This window comes from Chiroxiphia lanceolata, chromosome 3 (genome assembly GCF_009829145.1).
Source record: "Chiroxiphia lanceolata isolate bChiLan1 chromosome 3, bChiLan1.pri, whole genome shotgun sequence".
NCBI classification, from domain to species: domain Eukaryota; kingdom Metazoa; phylum Chordata; class Aves; order Passeriformes; family Pipridae; genus Chiroxiphia; species Chiroxiphia lanceolata.
Window position 1 is genome coordinate 8,763,333 of NC_045639.1, and position 18,000 is coordinate 8,781,332.

The 18,000-nt window shown below is 52.0% G+C and overlaps 2 protein-coding genes across 2 annotated transcripts; both read right to left on the minus strand.

The window, feature by feature from the left end:
* Positions 1–1,463: 1,463 nt before the first annotated feature.
* RRP36 (ribosomal RNA processing 36) lies at positions 1,464–12,708 on the minus strand. Its single transcript, XM_032684382.1, has 7 exons — positions 12,492–12,708; positions 7,536–7,674; positions 4,173–4,239; positions 3,279–3,383; positions 3,084–3,158; positions 2,868–2,985; positions 1,464–2,629 (listed from the first exon to the last, which is right to left on the minus strand). The coding sequence occupies exons 1-7, from the start codon at positions 12,679–12,681 to the stop codon at positions 2,490–2,492; spliced, it is 834 nt and encodes a 277-aa protein (XP_032540273.1). The 5' UTR covers positions 12,682–12,708; the 3' UTR covers positions 1,464–2,489.
* A 28-nt stretch (positions 12,709–12,736) lies between these two features.
* NPAS4 (neuronal PAS domain protein 4) lies at positions 12,737–17,962 on the minus strand. Its single transcript, XM_032684371.1, has 8 exons — positions 16,018–17,962; positions 15,296–15,462; positions 15,062–15,198; positions 14,782–14,887; positions 14,390–14,636; positions 14,011–14,120; positions 13,466–13,607; positions 12,737–13,395 (listed from the first exon to the last, which is right to left on the minus strand). The coding sequence occupies exons 1-8, from the start codon at positions 16,116–16,118 to the stop codon at positions 13,029–13,031; spliced, it is 1,377 nt and encodes a 458-aa protein (XP_032540262.1). The 5' UTR covers positions 16,119–17,962; the 3' UTR covers positions 12,737–13,028.
* Between the last annotated feature and the right edge of the window lie 38 nt (positions 17,963–18,000).

The window sequence follows — 18,000 nt, forward strand, 5'->3', positions numbered from 1 at the left end:
GGTTCCCGTTCCCACTGCGCCGGCCCCACGTGGTCCAGGGGAACAAAGAAAACAATGTGGCAAACGAATCCCCGCGGCCCGACGCCCTCCCCAGCCAGGCAAAAACCACGGGGGAAACACGAACAAAACAGAAACCTGGAAGACGATTTAGTCTGGAAGGAGTTACGCTGCCGAGATGCTGGCGTGGGTCCCGGCGTAGCGGTGACGTGGGCGCAGGGGGGTCTTAGTTCCCTGCTGTGCGCCTGGAAAAAGCGGCGGTGGCAAAAACGCGTCGGCGGCAAAAACGCGTCGGCGGCTTTCAAAAGCGGGAAGCGGCGATCCGCTAAGGGATTGCGCAAACCCCGGGAGCGGCGTGCGGTCCAGGGCCGCCCCCCTCCTTTTGAAGGTGCAGAAACTCCGCTTTCAGTAGCCGCGGTGGCTTCTCTCTGTACTGAGCAGCCACACAGTCTTGGTACCCCCGATCTTACATCCTCTCTCCACAGCCGGGATGTACCCAGGTGGCGGCAGGCTGCAGGGTATCTCGGTGGCTGCGAAAATAGCTCCGGAGCGACTCCAGACCCGTCGGGACGGTGCCTTTCCCTCCCTGTGGAGGAGAAGCAGACGGCATTCCCGGTGGCACCGAGCAGCCATACGGTCTCTGGGATCCTAGACCTGCACCCTTTCTCCTCTGGAGCGCGCCACCACAGCCCTTACTCCTGCTTCCGACGTAGGACCATCTGAACTTAGCAACTGTCTCGGCGTGTTTATGGTGGAAACCACGCTCGCTCGCTGTGACGCGAGTATATTGAATATTCAACACTAAAGCTCCACCCCTTTGCTTTGTAAGCAAAGTAAGGCGTACAGGCCTCAGCAAGAAGATGCCCTTTGGCTCCAGAGGGGCAAGAGGGGAAAGCAAGACCACTTTGGGGGTCCACCAGACTTGCCACCTCCTGTACAGGACCTACAAGCGCCCTACATGGGGACACGTACTCAGAAATGCTGAGGAATGCCACATGGCCCCTCAGCAAGGCTGCGGCAGCAAGTCTCTAGCCAAGCTGGCACATCCCATTTCTACTGCCTTCCCCCATTTACACTAAGACCTGTCAGCACAGCATCACCCACAGGAACTGCAGTGGAGGCAGGTGCTTTAGCAACACCGTCAGGCCAATGAGCTGCTCATTGTTCCATGTTTTGCTTATAGCAATGCCTGTCCCCTGGCCCCACACAACTGTGGCCCACCTGCACACAGCACAGCTGTGCCCAGGCAATGTCCTGTTCTGCAGAGCCAAGGCACTCTCCCAGCACTAGCTCCAACCTGTAAGACAGGGATCATCCAAGTCACCCTCTTATCAGCACAACCACAGCAGACAGGGGTAACCACAGTAAGTAGAAACGAGAGCTGGTGTTCAAACATAATATTGGAGAGAGGCATTAACTCCCCTAAGTTCAAACACTTTTGACTGTAACAGCAACGACACTGGGAATAAAGGAAAACCAGTATTTTATTCATACAGGATCAGCTTCCCAGAAGCACTAACAGCCTTGTGTAACGATGAGAAGCCAAGGAGAGAGGCCAAGCTGCTCTGAAGGAGAGATGAGGAGCGGCAGTAGCTGAGCAGTCAGCAGCATGCCCTGTGAGAGAGGAAGGCCAGCCACAGCTGGGTCTGCATCACTAGGTGCAGCCCATGCAGAGCAGTGTGATCCTCTTCCCTTTACTCAGCCCTTGTGACGCTACATCCAGATACTGCATCCAGGCTGGGCCACCAAAAGACAGATGGTTGTCTGGGCTGACTCCAGTATGTGAAAGTCATCAGAGGCTGAAGCACTGCAAGGAAAGACTGAGGGAACAGGGTTTATTGACCCTTAAGAAGAACAGACTTTGCAGAGACCTTACAGCCCCTCTTCTCCACCCACCCCTCAGACCTGTGACAAGGCTACTGAAAGACAGCCAGGCACTTCAATGAGAACAAGACAATGATATGGATAGCACCAGGCAGATTTCCTGGATGAGGGAACAAAAAGTTCCATCTTGAGAACCTGAAGCAGTAGAGCAGAGGCCAGGAGAGGTGGTGGCATCTATCCTGGGACATTAACAGACCCCACCAATGCATCCCATGGCAACCTGGTCTGAAGTCAGTGCCAGCCCTGCTTTGAACAGGTCTTTTTCCACCTCAGTGGAAGTCTGAGAAAACCTGGAGTAGAGCCAGCAATGCAGGGCAGGACTCATGCTTTCCTTGCTAGAGTTAGAAATGAGCAGGTGCAAGGACAAAAACAGCTGTCAACACTGTAAGCATCTGCATGACACACTTGTCACCACCCATGGTCTAAACCACAAGAGGATATTTCAGCTACAAAAACCCCACTATTTCCTTCAGTTCAGCCTCTGTTCTACTGCCTTACAGCACCACTGTGCAGTGGAAGGCAGATATTGGGAAGAAGGATAGCCATCTTCCAGGTCTGGCCAAGGCAGAATGAGTCCCAGTGCCAGACAACAGCACATCTGTCCAACATCACAAGTTCTTCTGTGAGGGTAGACGGCGCTTGTCTTTGATGGCATTTCTCTTCCTCTTCTTGTTCAGGAAGCTCTCCAGCTTTCCACTCCTCTTCAGCTCTGCATACTTCTCAGCTAGCTCCAATTTCCGCTTCTCAGCTGTAGAGGAGAGGGAAGCACAGTTTTAAACCGAAGCCCAAAACACATCTACAGACTAGCCCGTCCTCAGCTCTCCCTCCCTGGCTCCCAGGCTTAGCTTGCCCATTGAGCACCAGTACTAGAAAAATCCCTCCATGGCTCTGTGGAATAGTATGGACACCTCACTTCAAGTGCTTGAATTCCTGACAGCAGTACTCCCTCTAGGTCTTCCTGCAGCATGTTCACACTGAATACTTACATTTCTTTAGGAAAAAGGGTTTCTTTCCCTGTTTGGCCAATTCCCTCTGTTGTCTCTTCAAAGACAGCTCTCTCTCCCTCAGCTTCTGCTGTTTTTTCTGTGCCTGTTCTTGCTGTGTCTGTACAAAAAAGATGGCCTGTGTCAGCATCGAGGCAGACCTCAGGTCACACATCCTCTCTTCCCGTGCCTCACAGAGGGATGCTGTGCTGAACTCACCATACGGTTCAGAAGCTGCTGAAGTTTCTCCTTCTGCTCCATGTTCCGGCATTTCTTCAGCTGCTTCTGAACCATCTAGAAGAGAGCAGAAAGCGGCATGACTGCCTGTCTGTCACCTCCACTGTGAAAAGCCTTGGAAGAAGTAGCCCCTGCCAAGCAAGGTTCTTCCAGACAAGGACAGGCACAGAGCATCACCTCCTTCTCCTGCTTCTTGATGCTGTCCAGGAAGCTGTATGTCTTCATAAATATTTCAGGCTTATACTCTCCAGACAAGTCATCAAATCGAGGGTCTCTGTGGACCTGATGGCAAGGAAGGCAAAGGCAAGAGCTGTAGCCAGGATTATCCTATTAATAGCCTGCTTACTCTCCTTTCACAAATCAGACCTTGCCATTTTTTTCACCAGCAATATTACACACCCACCATTGAAACATCTGCATTTGGCAAAGACTGACTGCGATGATTAAGGTGGCAGTCCCTCACAAAGTCAAGCCTGCATCCAGTCTACCAAACAACAGACATTTCCATATGCAAGTCTACACCCAGGAGTATCCAATTCAAGGAACAGGAGCAGGAGTGCTACCTCCAAACACTTGCAACTCCCAGACCAAGAGCTTACTTAATATGTGTTGTCAAGGTGATGGATTTGGGAACTCAAACCTATCTAGATTTTCACAGATTAACTGGGTCAGGTCATAAAAAAGGGAGAGATAAAAAGAGATCTCTAACTGCAGAAATCAACATATTCAGATGATCCAGCAATAACAAGTCAAAGTTACATTCAGATTAGAAAGTAGATGGACATTTGAACTTCTGGGATTAGTACTGAACAGTGACTGTGGCTTGCAGTGAAATTGTCATTGGTGGGAGTCATTACATCTTCTAGAAACACTTCGGACACAAACAGTGAAGTTAACCTGCAGCTGCTCCTGCACCCATCCCTTCTTCTCCCCAGGGAAACACTATCACTGTCTGCACTCACCAGTAGTCCAGCCCTGTTCTCTAGAAACAGCCTGTGCCATCTGCAGCAGCCCAATTACGAGCATTGCTATGGGAAGTCAGCTCCTGAACTGGGGAGGGGGAGCACCCACCTTCTTTCTAACGGAGACGACTTGTCGCAGAAAAGGCACAGGCTTCTTGGCAGACATCTCCAATGGCCTGAAAAAGAGAGAAATGTATTTAAGAGGAGCAGATGTCAGAATGAGGCCCAGGCTAATATTTCGGGAGTTAGTCAAACTCTCAGAAGAACATTACTGCACAACAGACTCTCCCAATTCAATCCTCCCTGTACCTGCAGAGAGCAAAGAGGTGACTCAGTTGAGCCACAGAAGGCTAAGGCAACCAAATGTATAAATGTGTAGTTAAAACAACCCTACACAGAACTTGTAACAGCCCCACTGTATCAAGTGAAAACCTACCACCTGCATCAGTAAATGTGCTGTACTCGATTATTTCTCTCATAGTCACAGAATAGTTGGGGGTGGAAGGGACCTTTGGTGATCACCTAGAGACCACCACTCTACTAAAGCAGGTTAACCTAGACAAGGTTACACAGGATTGCGTCCAGGTGGATTTTGAATATCTCCAGAGACAGAGACTCCACAACCTTACTGGGTAGCCTGTTCCAGTGCTCAGCCACTCTCACAGTAAAGTTTTCCCTCATACATGGAACTCCCTATGTTTCAAATTGTGCCTGTTACCCCTTGCCCTTGCTGGGCACCACTGAAAAGAGCTTAGCCCCATCCCCTCGACCCCTGACCTTAACATTGATAAGGTCCCCTCTCAGTCATCTCTTCTCGAGACTGAACAGGCCCATCTGCCTCAATCTGTCCTCAAAAGAAAGATGCTCCAGTCATTTTTTTTGCCCTCCGCTGGACCCACTCCAATAGCTCTGTTGTCTCCCCTGTCCTGAGGAGCCCAGAACTGGACACAGCACTCCTAATGTGGCCTGACCAGGGCTGACTAGCGGGGCAGGACCACCTCCTTTGTCCTGCTGGCAAGGCTTTTCCTGATGCACCCAGGATACCATTGGCCTTGCTGGTCACAAGGGCACACTGCTGGCTCATGGACAGCTTGTTGTCCACCAGGACCCCCCATTCCTTCTCCACAGAGCGGCATTCCAGCAGGACGGCCTCCAGCATCTACTAGTGCTTGGGCTTATTCCTCCCCAGGTGCAGGACCCTGCACTTGTCTTTGTTGAACTTCAGGCAGTTCTTCTCTGTCCGACTCTCCGGCCTGTCCAGTTCTTGCAGAATGGCAGCACAGCCCTCTGGTGTACCAGCCACTCCTCCCAGCTTTGTGTCGTCAGCAAGCTTGCTGAGGGACACTCCTCCCTTCATCCAGGTCACTGATGAATAAGTTGAACAATGCTGGACCCAATACTGACCCCCATGGACACCACTAGTGACAGGCCTCCAACTAGTCTATTGCGTCTCTGATCATGACTCTCTTGAGCTCTGCCATTCAGCTGGTTGTCAATCCACCTCACCATCCACTCATCTAATCCACACTTCCTGAGCTTGCCTATGAGGATGTTAGGGAAGACAGTGTCAAAAGTCTTGCTGAAGTCAAGGTAGACAACATCCACTGCTCTCACCTCAGCCACCCAGCCAGTCATGCCATCACAGAAGGATATTAGATTGGACAAGCAAGATTTCCCCTTGGTGATTTCATACAGACTACTCCCAGAAACCTTCCACATGCTTAGAGATGACCTCCAGAATGAGACTCTCCATCACGTTTCCAAGGATGGAGGTGAGGCTTACTGGTCTGTAGTTTTCCGAGTCCTCCCTTCTTGCCCTTTCTGACACTGGCTTTCCTTCAGACCGCTTGCACCTCTCCTGCTCTCCATGCCCTTTCAAAGATGATGGAGAGTGGGTGAGTGATAACATCTGCCAGCTCCCTCAGCACTCATGGATGCCAAAGGAGGGAATTTCTGCACTGACCTGGAAGTTATGAAGACAGGCCAGGCTCAGCAAGAAAGCACACTGTAACACCAGTAAGGAAAAGGTCAGCCTCAGGATAACGGGCTGCACAGCGTGTGGTACATATCCCAAAAGAGACTTCACAATGAATCAGGATCGTGAGGATTACAGTGACAATCAATTAAGGGAAAAAGTTTTCCTTGCAACACAGGCCTTAGAGCTTGATGCTTCAGGTATATGAGGGGGACGGTATAAGGTGGCAGAACAGGGTATTACTCTCCCTGTATTACTTGGATGCTGCATCCTGTGATTTGTCAGGTAAGGTACCAGAAACATGAAAAACCTGCTGAGAGCACCCACAGCGTGGGCATTGCACCCACAGTCAGCCACAAGTAACATTGGGGCAGGAACATAACCGCCCAGGAGTAAGTTTTCCAAATCCCTCTTAGAGCAGCATTCAGTGTATTTCGTGTCCGCTGATCTGGCTACACCCAGAGTACAATGCTCCGGAGTCACCTTGATACAGCACTGCTGAAGCCAGCTCAGTGCCAGGGGATTTCCTTGATATCCTTTCTTTAAGAAACTCACTTCCATAACAAAAACACAAGAGAAACACCATGTGGGATTTAACAGCAATACATCGCTTAAAGGATTAGGGGAATTAAATAAAAGCAGAATTATGCAAACTGTGTGGCAGAAATTAGAGACACTGTGTGAAGATGCTGCACTACACAAAATCCCCCAGAACCCTGGGTAAAAGGAAAAGCAGAAACATTATTCTAATCAACTGTTTATGGCAGGAGAAACATGTATTAAGCAGAGATTCAGAAACAAATTAGGGAGCACTAGTGTAACAGAGGAAGCCTGTTCAAATCACTTGGATGCAACTCTGAGGACTGAAAATTAGCTAAGTATTGCAAATAAAGGATAAGAGTATTGCTGTTACTAGTGGGGGTCTGTGGAGAACTGTAAAAAGATCTGATAGTTTTTGTTGTGCCAAATACAGGAAAAAGTCTGTGATGTTCTCCCTCTGTAGAGAGGGGAAAAAAGGAAAATGCACACAGACAAGCCACAGATAAGTCAACAGCAGGATGAATGAAATTGCCTGTGACTGTAACTCCAGCCAGTGGAGCCAGGCAGAAGATGCTGATAAGTTGGAAGGGGTTTAGAAACCAGCAGGGTAATTAATTCAGGTCACAGTGGACACTATCATACAGTTTGAAAAGCACACCATGCTGAGGGTTACAAGTGCTTTAACACAGAGGGTATAAAGGCATTGAGTGCCAATTTAACTATCAAGTAACAGGTGGCTGCTGGGGATTTGAACAGGATAGGACATTAAGAGCTCTGAAAACAGCACCAGACCATTCCTAAATGAAACACTATAGTAACAGGCATTATTGTCTAGTACATTAAAGGAGATCTATGCCAGCTCCAAGGCAACACCAGCACTGTGAGGAGTTCCCAGTGTAATTTCTGGAGGCAGAGAGCACACATGCATATTTTTCCGATCACAAAAATGCCTCTTACCCCTTTTTGCCTTGTTGCTGCTTCACCATAGCTTTGGTAGGTTTTGAAGTTTTCTTTCCACTGGTCATCTGTTTGCACACTCTTGTTCTTGCATCGCTCTGCATCTGCAGTAGTTCCTCAAAAGACATGTCAGACTGATCTGGAAGAGAGCACAGGACACACCTAAACTGAACAGCTTCTCAAGGCACTTCTCAATCCCAAATTCCACCAACAAGGATGTCTCAGAGCCTGAGACAGTGACACAAGCACAGTAGTGTCATCCCTGTACAACTGCGTGGCAGAAAGAAGCCTCTGCGTCTCAGCCTTTGATTCCTCTCTCATTAATCACTTCAGTCTTTACCACTGGAATAGTCTCCCCCTCACCCCAATGTGTCTTTGCTTCTCTCTCCACTCAATAGCACGGAAAAGAGCAGTACAAAGGTTCTACCTGGTACAAAGAGCAGTATGAGCTCTGCACTGGGTTATACTTCGGCTGCATTTCAAATTCTGGCCACCTCTCAGTCCCGACTCTCCCACTTCAACAGACTGTTGTTCCATTGCCTTTAAATGGGCATCATCACACCTTTCACAGCACAAAACCAGCCAAGAGGTGAAAGAAAACCACATGGGTTATTCAGTCTGTTAAGATTTGGAGACAAACTCCCCACTGCACATCTGCCATTGCTCTGCTCAGTCAGCGGTGGAGCAGCTCCCACAGTAGACCTTCCTCAACACACCAGGGGCCTGTGAACTACTGAAATCTACACATTCAATCTTCATCACTCACTGCCAACAGAAACAGTTTATAGCCTGATTCACTGGGGAAGAAAAAACCCCACAACACCAAAAAGCAGTTTCATATATTAACCTTGCTGGGAGCTCCCCGGAACATTATTTACATCCTGTGTTTCCTAAAATGTTCCTTCTCTTCTCTGACTGCTGACAGCACAGGAAACAGCAAAACTAATTCTACCCATGGTGGTAATGAATGCACAATATTCTGCTGGAATTGTCTGTTGATAAGTTTCTTTAATATCCCTCAGTGTCAGTAACCTTTAACACTTCTTATAACAGAATGTAAAAATGATTCTTTCTGGATTTACACCGCTGGGTGTTCAGAACTAACAACTGAAACACTTTTTAAGTCAGCACTTGGATACGCTCATTCTGTTCTCTCGTAGGGGCAAGAAGGGGTTTGTACTGGCTCACTTCTAAAAGGTAAAGTCTTGGCAAATTGACTTGAGTGGTGTTTGCCTGCTCAACACCTCTGAGCAGTGACAGGCACATGGCCTTTCTAAGCCTCTGTGATACTAATGCATTTGTCACAGAACACCCCAACCGTGGCCCAGCAGGAACAATCACATCCTGTCTGTGGTACATTGGCCTTGGCTGGGTGCCAAGTGCCCACCAAGCTGCTCTATCACTCCTGTCCTCTGCTAGATAGGGAAGAGAAAATACAACAAAGGCTCATGGGTTGACATAAAGCCAGGAGAGATCACTCACCAATTACTGTCACACGAGCAAAACAAACAGACTGGGACGCAGTTCTTCACGAACTGCTCCAGTGTGGGTCCCTTTCCACAGAGTGGAGTCCTTCAGGAACAGGCTGCTCCAGCGTGGGTCCCCCATGGGGTCACAAGTCCTGCCAGCAAACCTGCTCCAGCTTCTCATGGTGGCACATTCACTCACTTCAGTGTGGGGTCCTCCATGGGCTGCAGAGGCACAGCTGCCTCACCATGGGCTGCACCACAGGCTGCAGGGGTATCTCTGCCCAGCTGCCTGAAGCACCTCCTCCCTCTCCTTCTTCACTGATTTTGGTGTTTGCAGGGCTCTTTCTCTCACATATTCTCACTCCTTTCTACCAGTTGCTGATCAGCAGCAGGGCTTTTCCCCTTCTTAGATGTTACCACAGAGGTGCTACTGCTGTTGCTTATAAAAGCCCCCGGCCACAGCTGAGCTAATGGGACATGTGAGAAGCTTCTGGCATCCTTGTAGCCCACTCGCTACCAAACCCTTGCCACGCAAACCCAAAACACTGCCCCAAGAGCAAGGTTTCTGTGTGCTTTGCCAAATTCAGGAAGCAACATGAGGTCAGTCACATTGGCTCAGAGCATGGACTTACTATTTATTATCCCAGTCATTCTCATCCTGGCAATAACTAAGACCTTCTGTTTCAGAAACTACTCTCATCATTCAGAAAACCTAATGGGCACAGCCATGTGTTGCCTCAGGAAATGTTTTCTTTTTGCTTGTTCTGAACACTCATGAGCTCTGCTCTGTCGATGTCCTTAGTCCTCTGAAGTAGGCTAAGGGAACACTGTACAGCCAGTCTGCCACACAAGGGACAAAAGGAATGTGAATACAGAATGATTTTGTTACACTACTTCCCCAAAACACCCTTCCCCCTTATCTTACTGCAAGTTGACATCCTCTCTTGCTTGGACTCCTGCAAACACCCTTGCCCCTGCCTTCTTAGCGATGACAGCACCATTGCCCTTTCTGGTCTCCACCTTTTCCCTTGTCACTCATGTACAGTCACTTTCTGCCTGCCCAGAATGTGAAATCCCCTTCAGACCAATGAGCTGTGCCTGCACTCAGGCATGAGCAGAGTGCCATGCAGCTCAGCAATTTACATTAATCTCGCTATTGGGGTTCACAGAGACACAAGAAAACCAACAAATTAGTGGACAAGAGAATCTGCCACCACACTGCTCAAATTCAGGAAAAATCTGCGCTAATTATACGAGTTACTGGAGGACAAAGCAATTAACCTCTACATACGGCAATATTTAAGTATCACTCAAAGCATCACTGGGCACACAAATGAAAGACACTGAACAAGGACCAGTGAAAAGGGCAAAGAAAGCATTAAAGGAAAGGAAGAATCATAGAATCAGCTGGGTTGGAAAGGACCTCTGAGATCATCAAGTCCAACCTTTGATCCACTACCACCATGGTTACTAGACCAAGGCACTAAGTGCCACATCCAGTCTCATCTTAAAATCCTCCAGGGACGGAGAATCCACCACTTCCCTGGGCAGCCTGTTCCAATGCCTGATTACCCTCTCAGTAAAGAATTTCTCCCTAATATCTAACCTAAACCTCCCCTGGCAGAGCTTAAGACCATAATGATGTGGAAGATACTCTTAACAGAGGTTGAAGACAGACAAGACACCATCACTTGCACTACAATACTCCACTTAGCTGCAATTCCAAAACAATACTGTTTAAATAGCAAAGACTTACAAGATGTCACTAAAAACAAGACAAAGACACCAAGTAAAAGATACAAAGGATTAGAAAGAGATTTGTATAAACCAAAAAAAGCAAAGGCATGCAGAGCTTCCACTGATAAAATATTTCAATACTGGTACAGGTGACCAGACTTGACTACCCAAAACCTAATGGGGATGATTTCCACACAGTAGTATCAGTCCAAGAAATACACCCCATTTGTAGGAGATTGAATTAGCCACTCACATTCATCAAAACATCACTGGACATAATAAACATGTTTTGGGGTAGAAGTGAATGGTCCTAGCAGATGTTCACTGCTAGGCAGCAGAATTGGCAACTGTGTGTGTGAAAAGGCCCCAGTTAAAAAGACAGGATTAGTTTATTTCCCTTGTTTCTTGCATTCTTTCTTGAGGCCCTAATTCCCCCATTTTTTCATTCATTTTTCCCCCTAGAATATAACTTACCTTTTCTGTTCTGTCTCTGTAGTCAATTTCATTTTTCCCCTCCTACCATTTTTTCCCTTCATCCATTATTTTGTGGATTATTTCCTCTTTTTTGCACCTCTTGATACGCTACTGTTACCTACTGATAACAGGGACATTTCCTGCTCAGGAGCGCAGCCTCCTCGTGTTTCCTATCCTCCCACAGACTCCTGTGACACATGGACACCTTATGCCTTTCTCAGCCTGTAGAGGGCTATACGACCTGCTGAGCACATCAGAGCAAGAACAGATGGCCTAAGAAATGGCTGATATCTGCCCAATTGTTCCCTGCTGAAACAAAATTAGTGTTGGACTAAAATATAACTCCTGCTCCAGACATAAGATTACAGAGGCCTCCAACAGACGGCAAAAGTAAAACTACTGTTCCCATTCACATCCAGCTGTGGAAAGCAAAGGGTGCCTGTCAGTGGTCCTCTCTCTGAGCTTTGCTAAAGCTCACCATTTCCTCACCAGAGGAAACCAAAATGACTAAAACAGATAGTGGGGCACCTTGCCAGTCCCAAAAGTCCACCTTTAGAGGAGATGTGCCTCCCCCATGGCCCCACTCAGACACACCACGGAGACCCCTTTCACAAGGCAATCAGTGACTCCTCACACCTGTATCACGCCATGTGTTTGACACCTCAGTTTTAAGTGCCTTTGCTGTACTTTTCATAAGGTTTTCGTTCTCACCTGGATCATTTTGAGATGAGGAAACCACATTGTGCTCACCGCTGGTGGATGAGAACCACCACCTGCACACCCTGAACCTCAGCCCATGCCGTGCCCACAGCCATGCACCACCTGGTTCTCCCACTCCACCTGTCCTGGTGAGGAGCTCCTCCGCTTCTGAATTTGCAAAGAACAATTGTCCTGGAGATGTGTGAGATCTTCCACAGTAGAAGGTGTCCCTGCCCACGACAGGGGGGTTGGAAGTGGATGATCTTTAAGGTCCCTTCCAACCCAAACCACTCTATAGTTCTGTGATTCCACATACGGGGAAGGCGACTACGGGGAAGAGGCCCCTACACGGCTTTTGTTCCAGGGACCTCTCACGCATCTCCAGCGCACACCCTGCTGTGATCCCGAGCTCATCCTCTGAGCGGAGCAGGTGAGGGAGGGATGCAGGACTTGGAATACGAAATGTGACCAAGCCACTTGCCAACTCGTTTCCTACTGAGCGGGCGGCCGTGACCCCCTCGATGCGCGCTGAGGCCGCCGCCCGTACCGGAGGCGCTGCCGCCGGGACCCCTCTCACCTCTCCCGCCGGGCCCCGCCGCCTCCGCCTCCTCGTCCCCTGAGAGGCTACCGTCGTCGTCGCTGTCGCCATCGCCCTCCACTGCCTCCAGCCTCCCGAGCGGCTGCTCCGCGACCGCATCGTCCTCGCCCTCCGTGGCGGCGGCGGCGGTGACTCGTCCCCGTCCCACCCGCTCCCGGTGAGGCCTCATCGCCCCCGCCCGCGGCCCCGCCCTCCCGGAAGCGGAACCAGGGCACGCCAGAGAGTCACGTGGGGGAGCGGGTTTTATTGGCCTCATTTTTAAGCGAAAATCGTTCCTTTGTGAGGAACAGGTCACGTACGCACTCTGGTGATATCCAGCTAATTCGTCAATAAGTGGTAAAGTGCAAGATCGAGATCCCTCTGCACTGCCGAACTGAGTCATCTTGATGCTGGATTGTATCACAGCCTGACCAAGGTTTCTAACACGAGCACCAACTGTGTAAAATGAAGGTTTGCCATCGCCTTGAATAGCGTCAGCTGAAGGTCTTAGCAGTGACTGTCTGAACGGAGATGGAGTTACACACAGTGGCCTGCATTAGGAGAGATACAGTCAGCACACCAAGGGATGTCAGTGTCTCTGTAGACTTGAGACCTGTGAGGGCACACTTGGAACGTTGCATCCAATTTTCTCACCGCTCCCCAGTTAAAAGGAGAGGGGAGGAACTGGGGAGGGTTCAGTAGAGAGTTCCCAAGACAGTCAGAGGCATCGGCATCGCCTTCCTCGGGAAGGGGCGGGGGTCTTGGCGCGGGCGGGGCAGAGGCGGTCGGCGAGAGGCGGTCGGCGAGGGCGCGGAGCTGCGCGGCGAGACGGCTGAGCTCCGGGCCCGCCGGCGGGGCGGCGGCGCGGGGCTGCCGGGAGCGCAGGTGGGCCGCCTCCTCCTCCCTGCGGGGACAAGGGGTCAGGGGCGGCAGGTGATGCAGCGGTCCCCGCCACTCCCCCGGGGCCCCCTCACCTGAGGCAGGTGCAGGTGCAGGAGATGCAGCGGCCCCCGCCGTCCCGCCTCGCCCACACTCGCAGCCAGGCCCAGGCGCGGTCCCGGCGCAGCACCCGCAGCACCGCGGTCCCCGAGGCGGGCCCGGCGCCGGCCCCGAGCGCTGCGAGCAAGGGAAGAGACTGCGTTAGGCGGCGGCAGGCCGCCTGCACACCCCCTAGGCTGCCCCGATGAGGTCTGCTGGCAGTCACTGCTCTGGCCCCAGCGCCACAGAAGCCACACCGAGCAGAGTCAGGCCGTAGGACTCCTGCCCCCCGAAAGAGCTGGAGCTCAAGGGGGCCTGTCCCTCCTCTGTGCACTGTAGCAAAGCTTCCGAAGCTTGGAAGCTACCTGTGACCTTATAGACAGTGTGTGACCAATTCCCTGCCTCATCCTTTTGGAGCAGGGAGTCTCAGTGGGCAGGACTGAATTCGATTTGCGTCTGCTGTCCTCGATAGACATGTTTCAGGCACAGCCAGACCATGTAGCCAGAGGACAGTACACATGTTCCTGGGTCTGACACTCACCCACGGCCCTGTGCTGGGCAGCTGCCAGATCAGCATCCTCAGGGTGCAGGAGGCTGTACCAGGACTGACCGACTAGCTCCTCCCTGCGGTAGCCAAGGTGGTAGGTGACACTGGGGGAGACAAGGGGAGTGGGGACTGAGTGCCATACAGGGTCCGCACTCTGTCAGCAAGGAGCAGCAGCTGCTTGATGGAGGGGAGAGCAAAACAACAGAGGTACAGAAATAAGTTGTAAAGGAGGGAAGAAGTCTGGGAAGTGTCTGTGAGTCTCAGTGCTCACACAGTATCTAGCCTGCATCCCATACAAGGCTTGGTGAAGGGAAATGATTCTTGCTGCCTGAGATGTACAGCTGGGGCTCTGGTGCAAGCAGGCACACCTCACCTCTCCGTGACATCAATAAATGTCATGTCTAGGATGTGCGTGCTCTGGAATATGTCATCCTGGGAACCAGCTTCGCCATCTGCAGGCGACTGCATGACCGGTGAGCAGAGAGCCAGGAAGGCTGTGGTGGAGGGGGAGGGTGGCCAGCTCAGGGCCACAAAGCGCCCACACACTGTCACGACCCGATTCCCTCCATGCTTCAGCCGGAAGGCCTTGGACGTGCACATCTCACTGACAAAAGTGACTTCTGCAGAGAAACAAACCATTCCGAGTGGGTCAGAGGCTCCCCTGCTCTGCTCTCAGCAGGGCTGGCCCTGGATCTCTGATCACAGCCACTGAGGGCCAGAGCAAGGTGGCAACATCTGCAAGATGCCAGCAGAGGCCTCCCTTACCCCTGCCAGGCTCCGCCTGGGCGAGGAGGAGCTTCTTGTACACATCCTCACATGCTTGCCCATCCAGGATGTCAAAGACCGTGTCCCCCTGGGCGAGCAGCTCCACCTGACAAAAGAGGGGGCTTTCCACAAGAACTGTGCCTGTTTTGGTGAGCCTTGGCTGGCACCATGGGCACACAGACCACTGGAGCTACAACCCAGCATCTGCTGGGGCAGCGTGCTGTGCACACAATAAAGGCACCAGGACAGTGACTACAAATGCCTAGTGAGCAAGCCTTACCACGGAAAGGCCCAGGACCTGAGCCACGTTCTCCGAGATGTAGACCAGCTTTCCACTGGCCGACAGCACAAGCAGAAACCCCGGGAGCAGGGAGAGTAGCTCTGTGCCGAGGGCCGGTTCTGCAGGAAGAGCTGAGCCTGCGGGGGGATCAGGGTGAAGTGCTGTCTTGATGGAGCAGGAGCAGTGCCCCACACAGATGTAAGATAGTATGGGGTACAGCAGTGCCATGGGTACCTGGAGGGAACAGCTGAGCCCCCCGCAGCCGGAGGCACACCAGGGCCATGGTGTGGAGGTAGGAGAGCCGCTCCTTCTCCCGCATGGAAATGGGCAGCAGAGAACGCAATGCCTGCAGCTCTGCATTGATCTGGTCCCTGCGAGCCTTGGAGGCACTCTTGGTTGACCTGCAAAGCCAGCCATCTGGGGAGGTGCATCCGGGGAGGGAAAGGGACAGCATTCCCCGCCTGTCGCTATGAGGAGAATTATGAGCTTGGGGATATGGAGTGGAGATGCTCAGCACCCATGTCAGCTGCTGCCTCTAGGAGAGCAAACCTTGCGTAGCTGTTTCGGTGCAGTGGGTGCAGGCAGAGGTGCTCAAGGCTACCCAAGGGGACATACTGCTGGTGTGGCTGGTGTCTCTCCTGCTGGGGACCAGGTTGGACAATGACCTGTGCTTTGGTGAAGAAGCCCACGTGACACAACCTCGCCACCAAACCCCGCAAGGATGGAAATTGCATCCAGTGCCAGAACATGCACCCCAGTCCACCAGATATTGCCTTTCCTCTTCAACTACCCAAAATCCCTCTGGTCCCACCAAGCTCCTGCACTTCCTCCCCATGTGCCAGCTGACAGCCTCACTGTCTCAGGCTGGTGTAAGCCTCTTGCAAGGGCCATCAGACCTGTCCCAGGGCTCTCAGAGGCCATCACAGCCCTGAAAGTGGAGGTGGGGGGGAGCTCACCTGAATGGCCTTGAGGCCCTGGGCGCCTGCTTGCCCCTCCTGGGCAGGCAGCTCATCTCTGCCTGCAGGGGCTGGTGGCAGTGGCTGCAGAAGATGGTCATACTGCTGGTGCTGCGATGCCTGAAGCCGGCAGGCCTGAACTGCTGCCTCCTTCGCTTCTGGCTGTGGCTGAACCTGCTGACCCCTCTGCTCCTGGCCTCCTTTTGTATCCTCCTGGGGTGCAGAGGCCAAGCCACTCGTGGAGAGAGTTACCTCTTGTGACGCAACTCCAAACAGCTCAGAGCTATTTTTAGAAGGCGGGCTGCTAAAAATAGCCTTGCAGCCGGCTGCAATCTGAGAGGGGAAGTAATAAAAGGAAGCCAGGGTCTTTAAAGCAAACCTGCCACTCAGGAGGGGGCAGTGACGAAGACAGCAGGGATCCCCCTGCATGGCATACATCTGCCCAGCTCCTGGCCCACAGCTGCTGCCACCCCAGCAGAAGGTTCTGCGTCTAGTCTGCCTACCTGGCAGCTACTTCCAGCATCACTGGTGAGCTGGGTACTGTGAGAAGGAGCTAATAAGCCAAGAAAATGCACTGAAGACATCTGGACCAAGACAGTGAGAATTTCCCATGCTCAGGCCTGCAGCAGGGTCCTGACAGAGGGAGTCAGGGCCACAGCACCCCTGAACCCAAGAGAACCCTTCAAGGAGATTGAGGTGTTGGTGACCCCATTCTTTTCTTCCCAGAGAGACCTTTTCCCCACCAAAGGTTTGCTCTCCTAGAGGCAACTGACATGGGGTGCTGAGCCTTTCTAGGGCCTGTTGTCTCCACTTGATGGTGTAGAGATTGTGATTCTTCCCAGACAAGCCCCAGTGACAGCCATTCATGGACAGAATTGAGAGCACCTTGGGGAGCCTCTGCTCAGCACCACATTACCCAGCCCAGCAAGTCTGTGTGGTCTGTGGGTGTTTCCTGGTGCCTGGCATCCTGCAAGGAGAGTAAGCTTGGTGCTTCAGTGCTGGGAGAGGGGATGCCATGGCAAAAAAATCACTATTTCATTTCACAGCTTGAGAGAGAGCCTGTGGCTGAAGCAGTTGATTTGAGGAGTTAGAGCTGCTGCACAACAGAGGGTAGATGTCCACTCAGCCCTCACAAATAATCTGCAGGTGCCAAGGACCACAGAGGAGGAGCCGAGGCTAGGGCTGTTCTCCCTGAGCCAGATGTACTGTCAGCACACCTGTCTCCCTCCAGGCCCCAGGCTGCCACTGCTGCTAATCAACCACCACGGTGAGCTGCCAGTGCATGAAGAACAAGCTCTTGTCACACTTGAGGTGCCTTCTGTTCTCCTGCCACGGGGTTTTCACCACTCTTGTGCCACTCCAGACTGCTCCATTGTGCCCACATTGGCCACCCCCTGCAGGTCAAGGAGCCCAGGCACCCACGCAACCTTGTGCTGCTGGATGAGCAGCACTTGACTCTGGCTGTGTGCCAGCCCTCAGGGCAGGGCGGACAGCCTGAGCCCTCTGCCACCCGTTCCTGGCATGTGGCTGCAATCATCTCAGCTGCCCTGAAAAACATCCCAGGAAACACCCTGAGTGCTTCCCTAGGCTAATGCTGTCCCTGCATTAGCCTCACTACAGTTGCCATGGGAGCTCCTCTTCACATCAGGCACCGCACATCCACAGAAAGGGGCTTGAGCACAGTGCTCTGTGCCACCCGGGAAGACTGTCCCAGGCACCACTCCATCTCCAGCCCTGAAGCAGGAAGCAACAGGGTATCCACCTTTCTGAGGCAGCACAGCCCAGGAGACATACACCACTTTCTTCCCTGTCCTCTTGGCAAGGCAGCTCAGCCCTGGGCAGGAGGCAGGTACACCAGGGCAGTGCTGCTGTGGAGGACCCAGCTTCCCTTCTGCCACCCCAGCCAGGGCTCACACTAGCCACAGCCTGCTGCTGCCACAAGCCACTAGTGGCCTGCAGCTCTGGGGGAAAGCACCTGGTTCA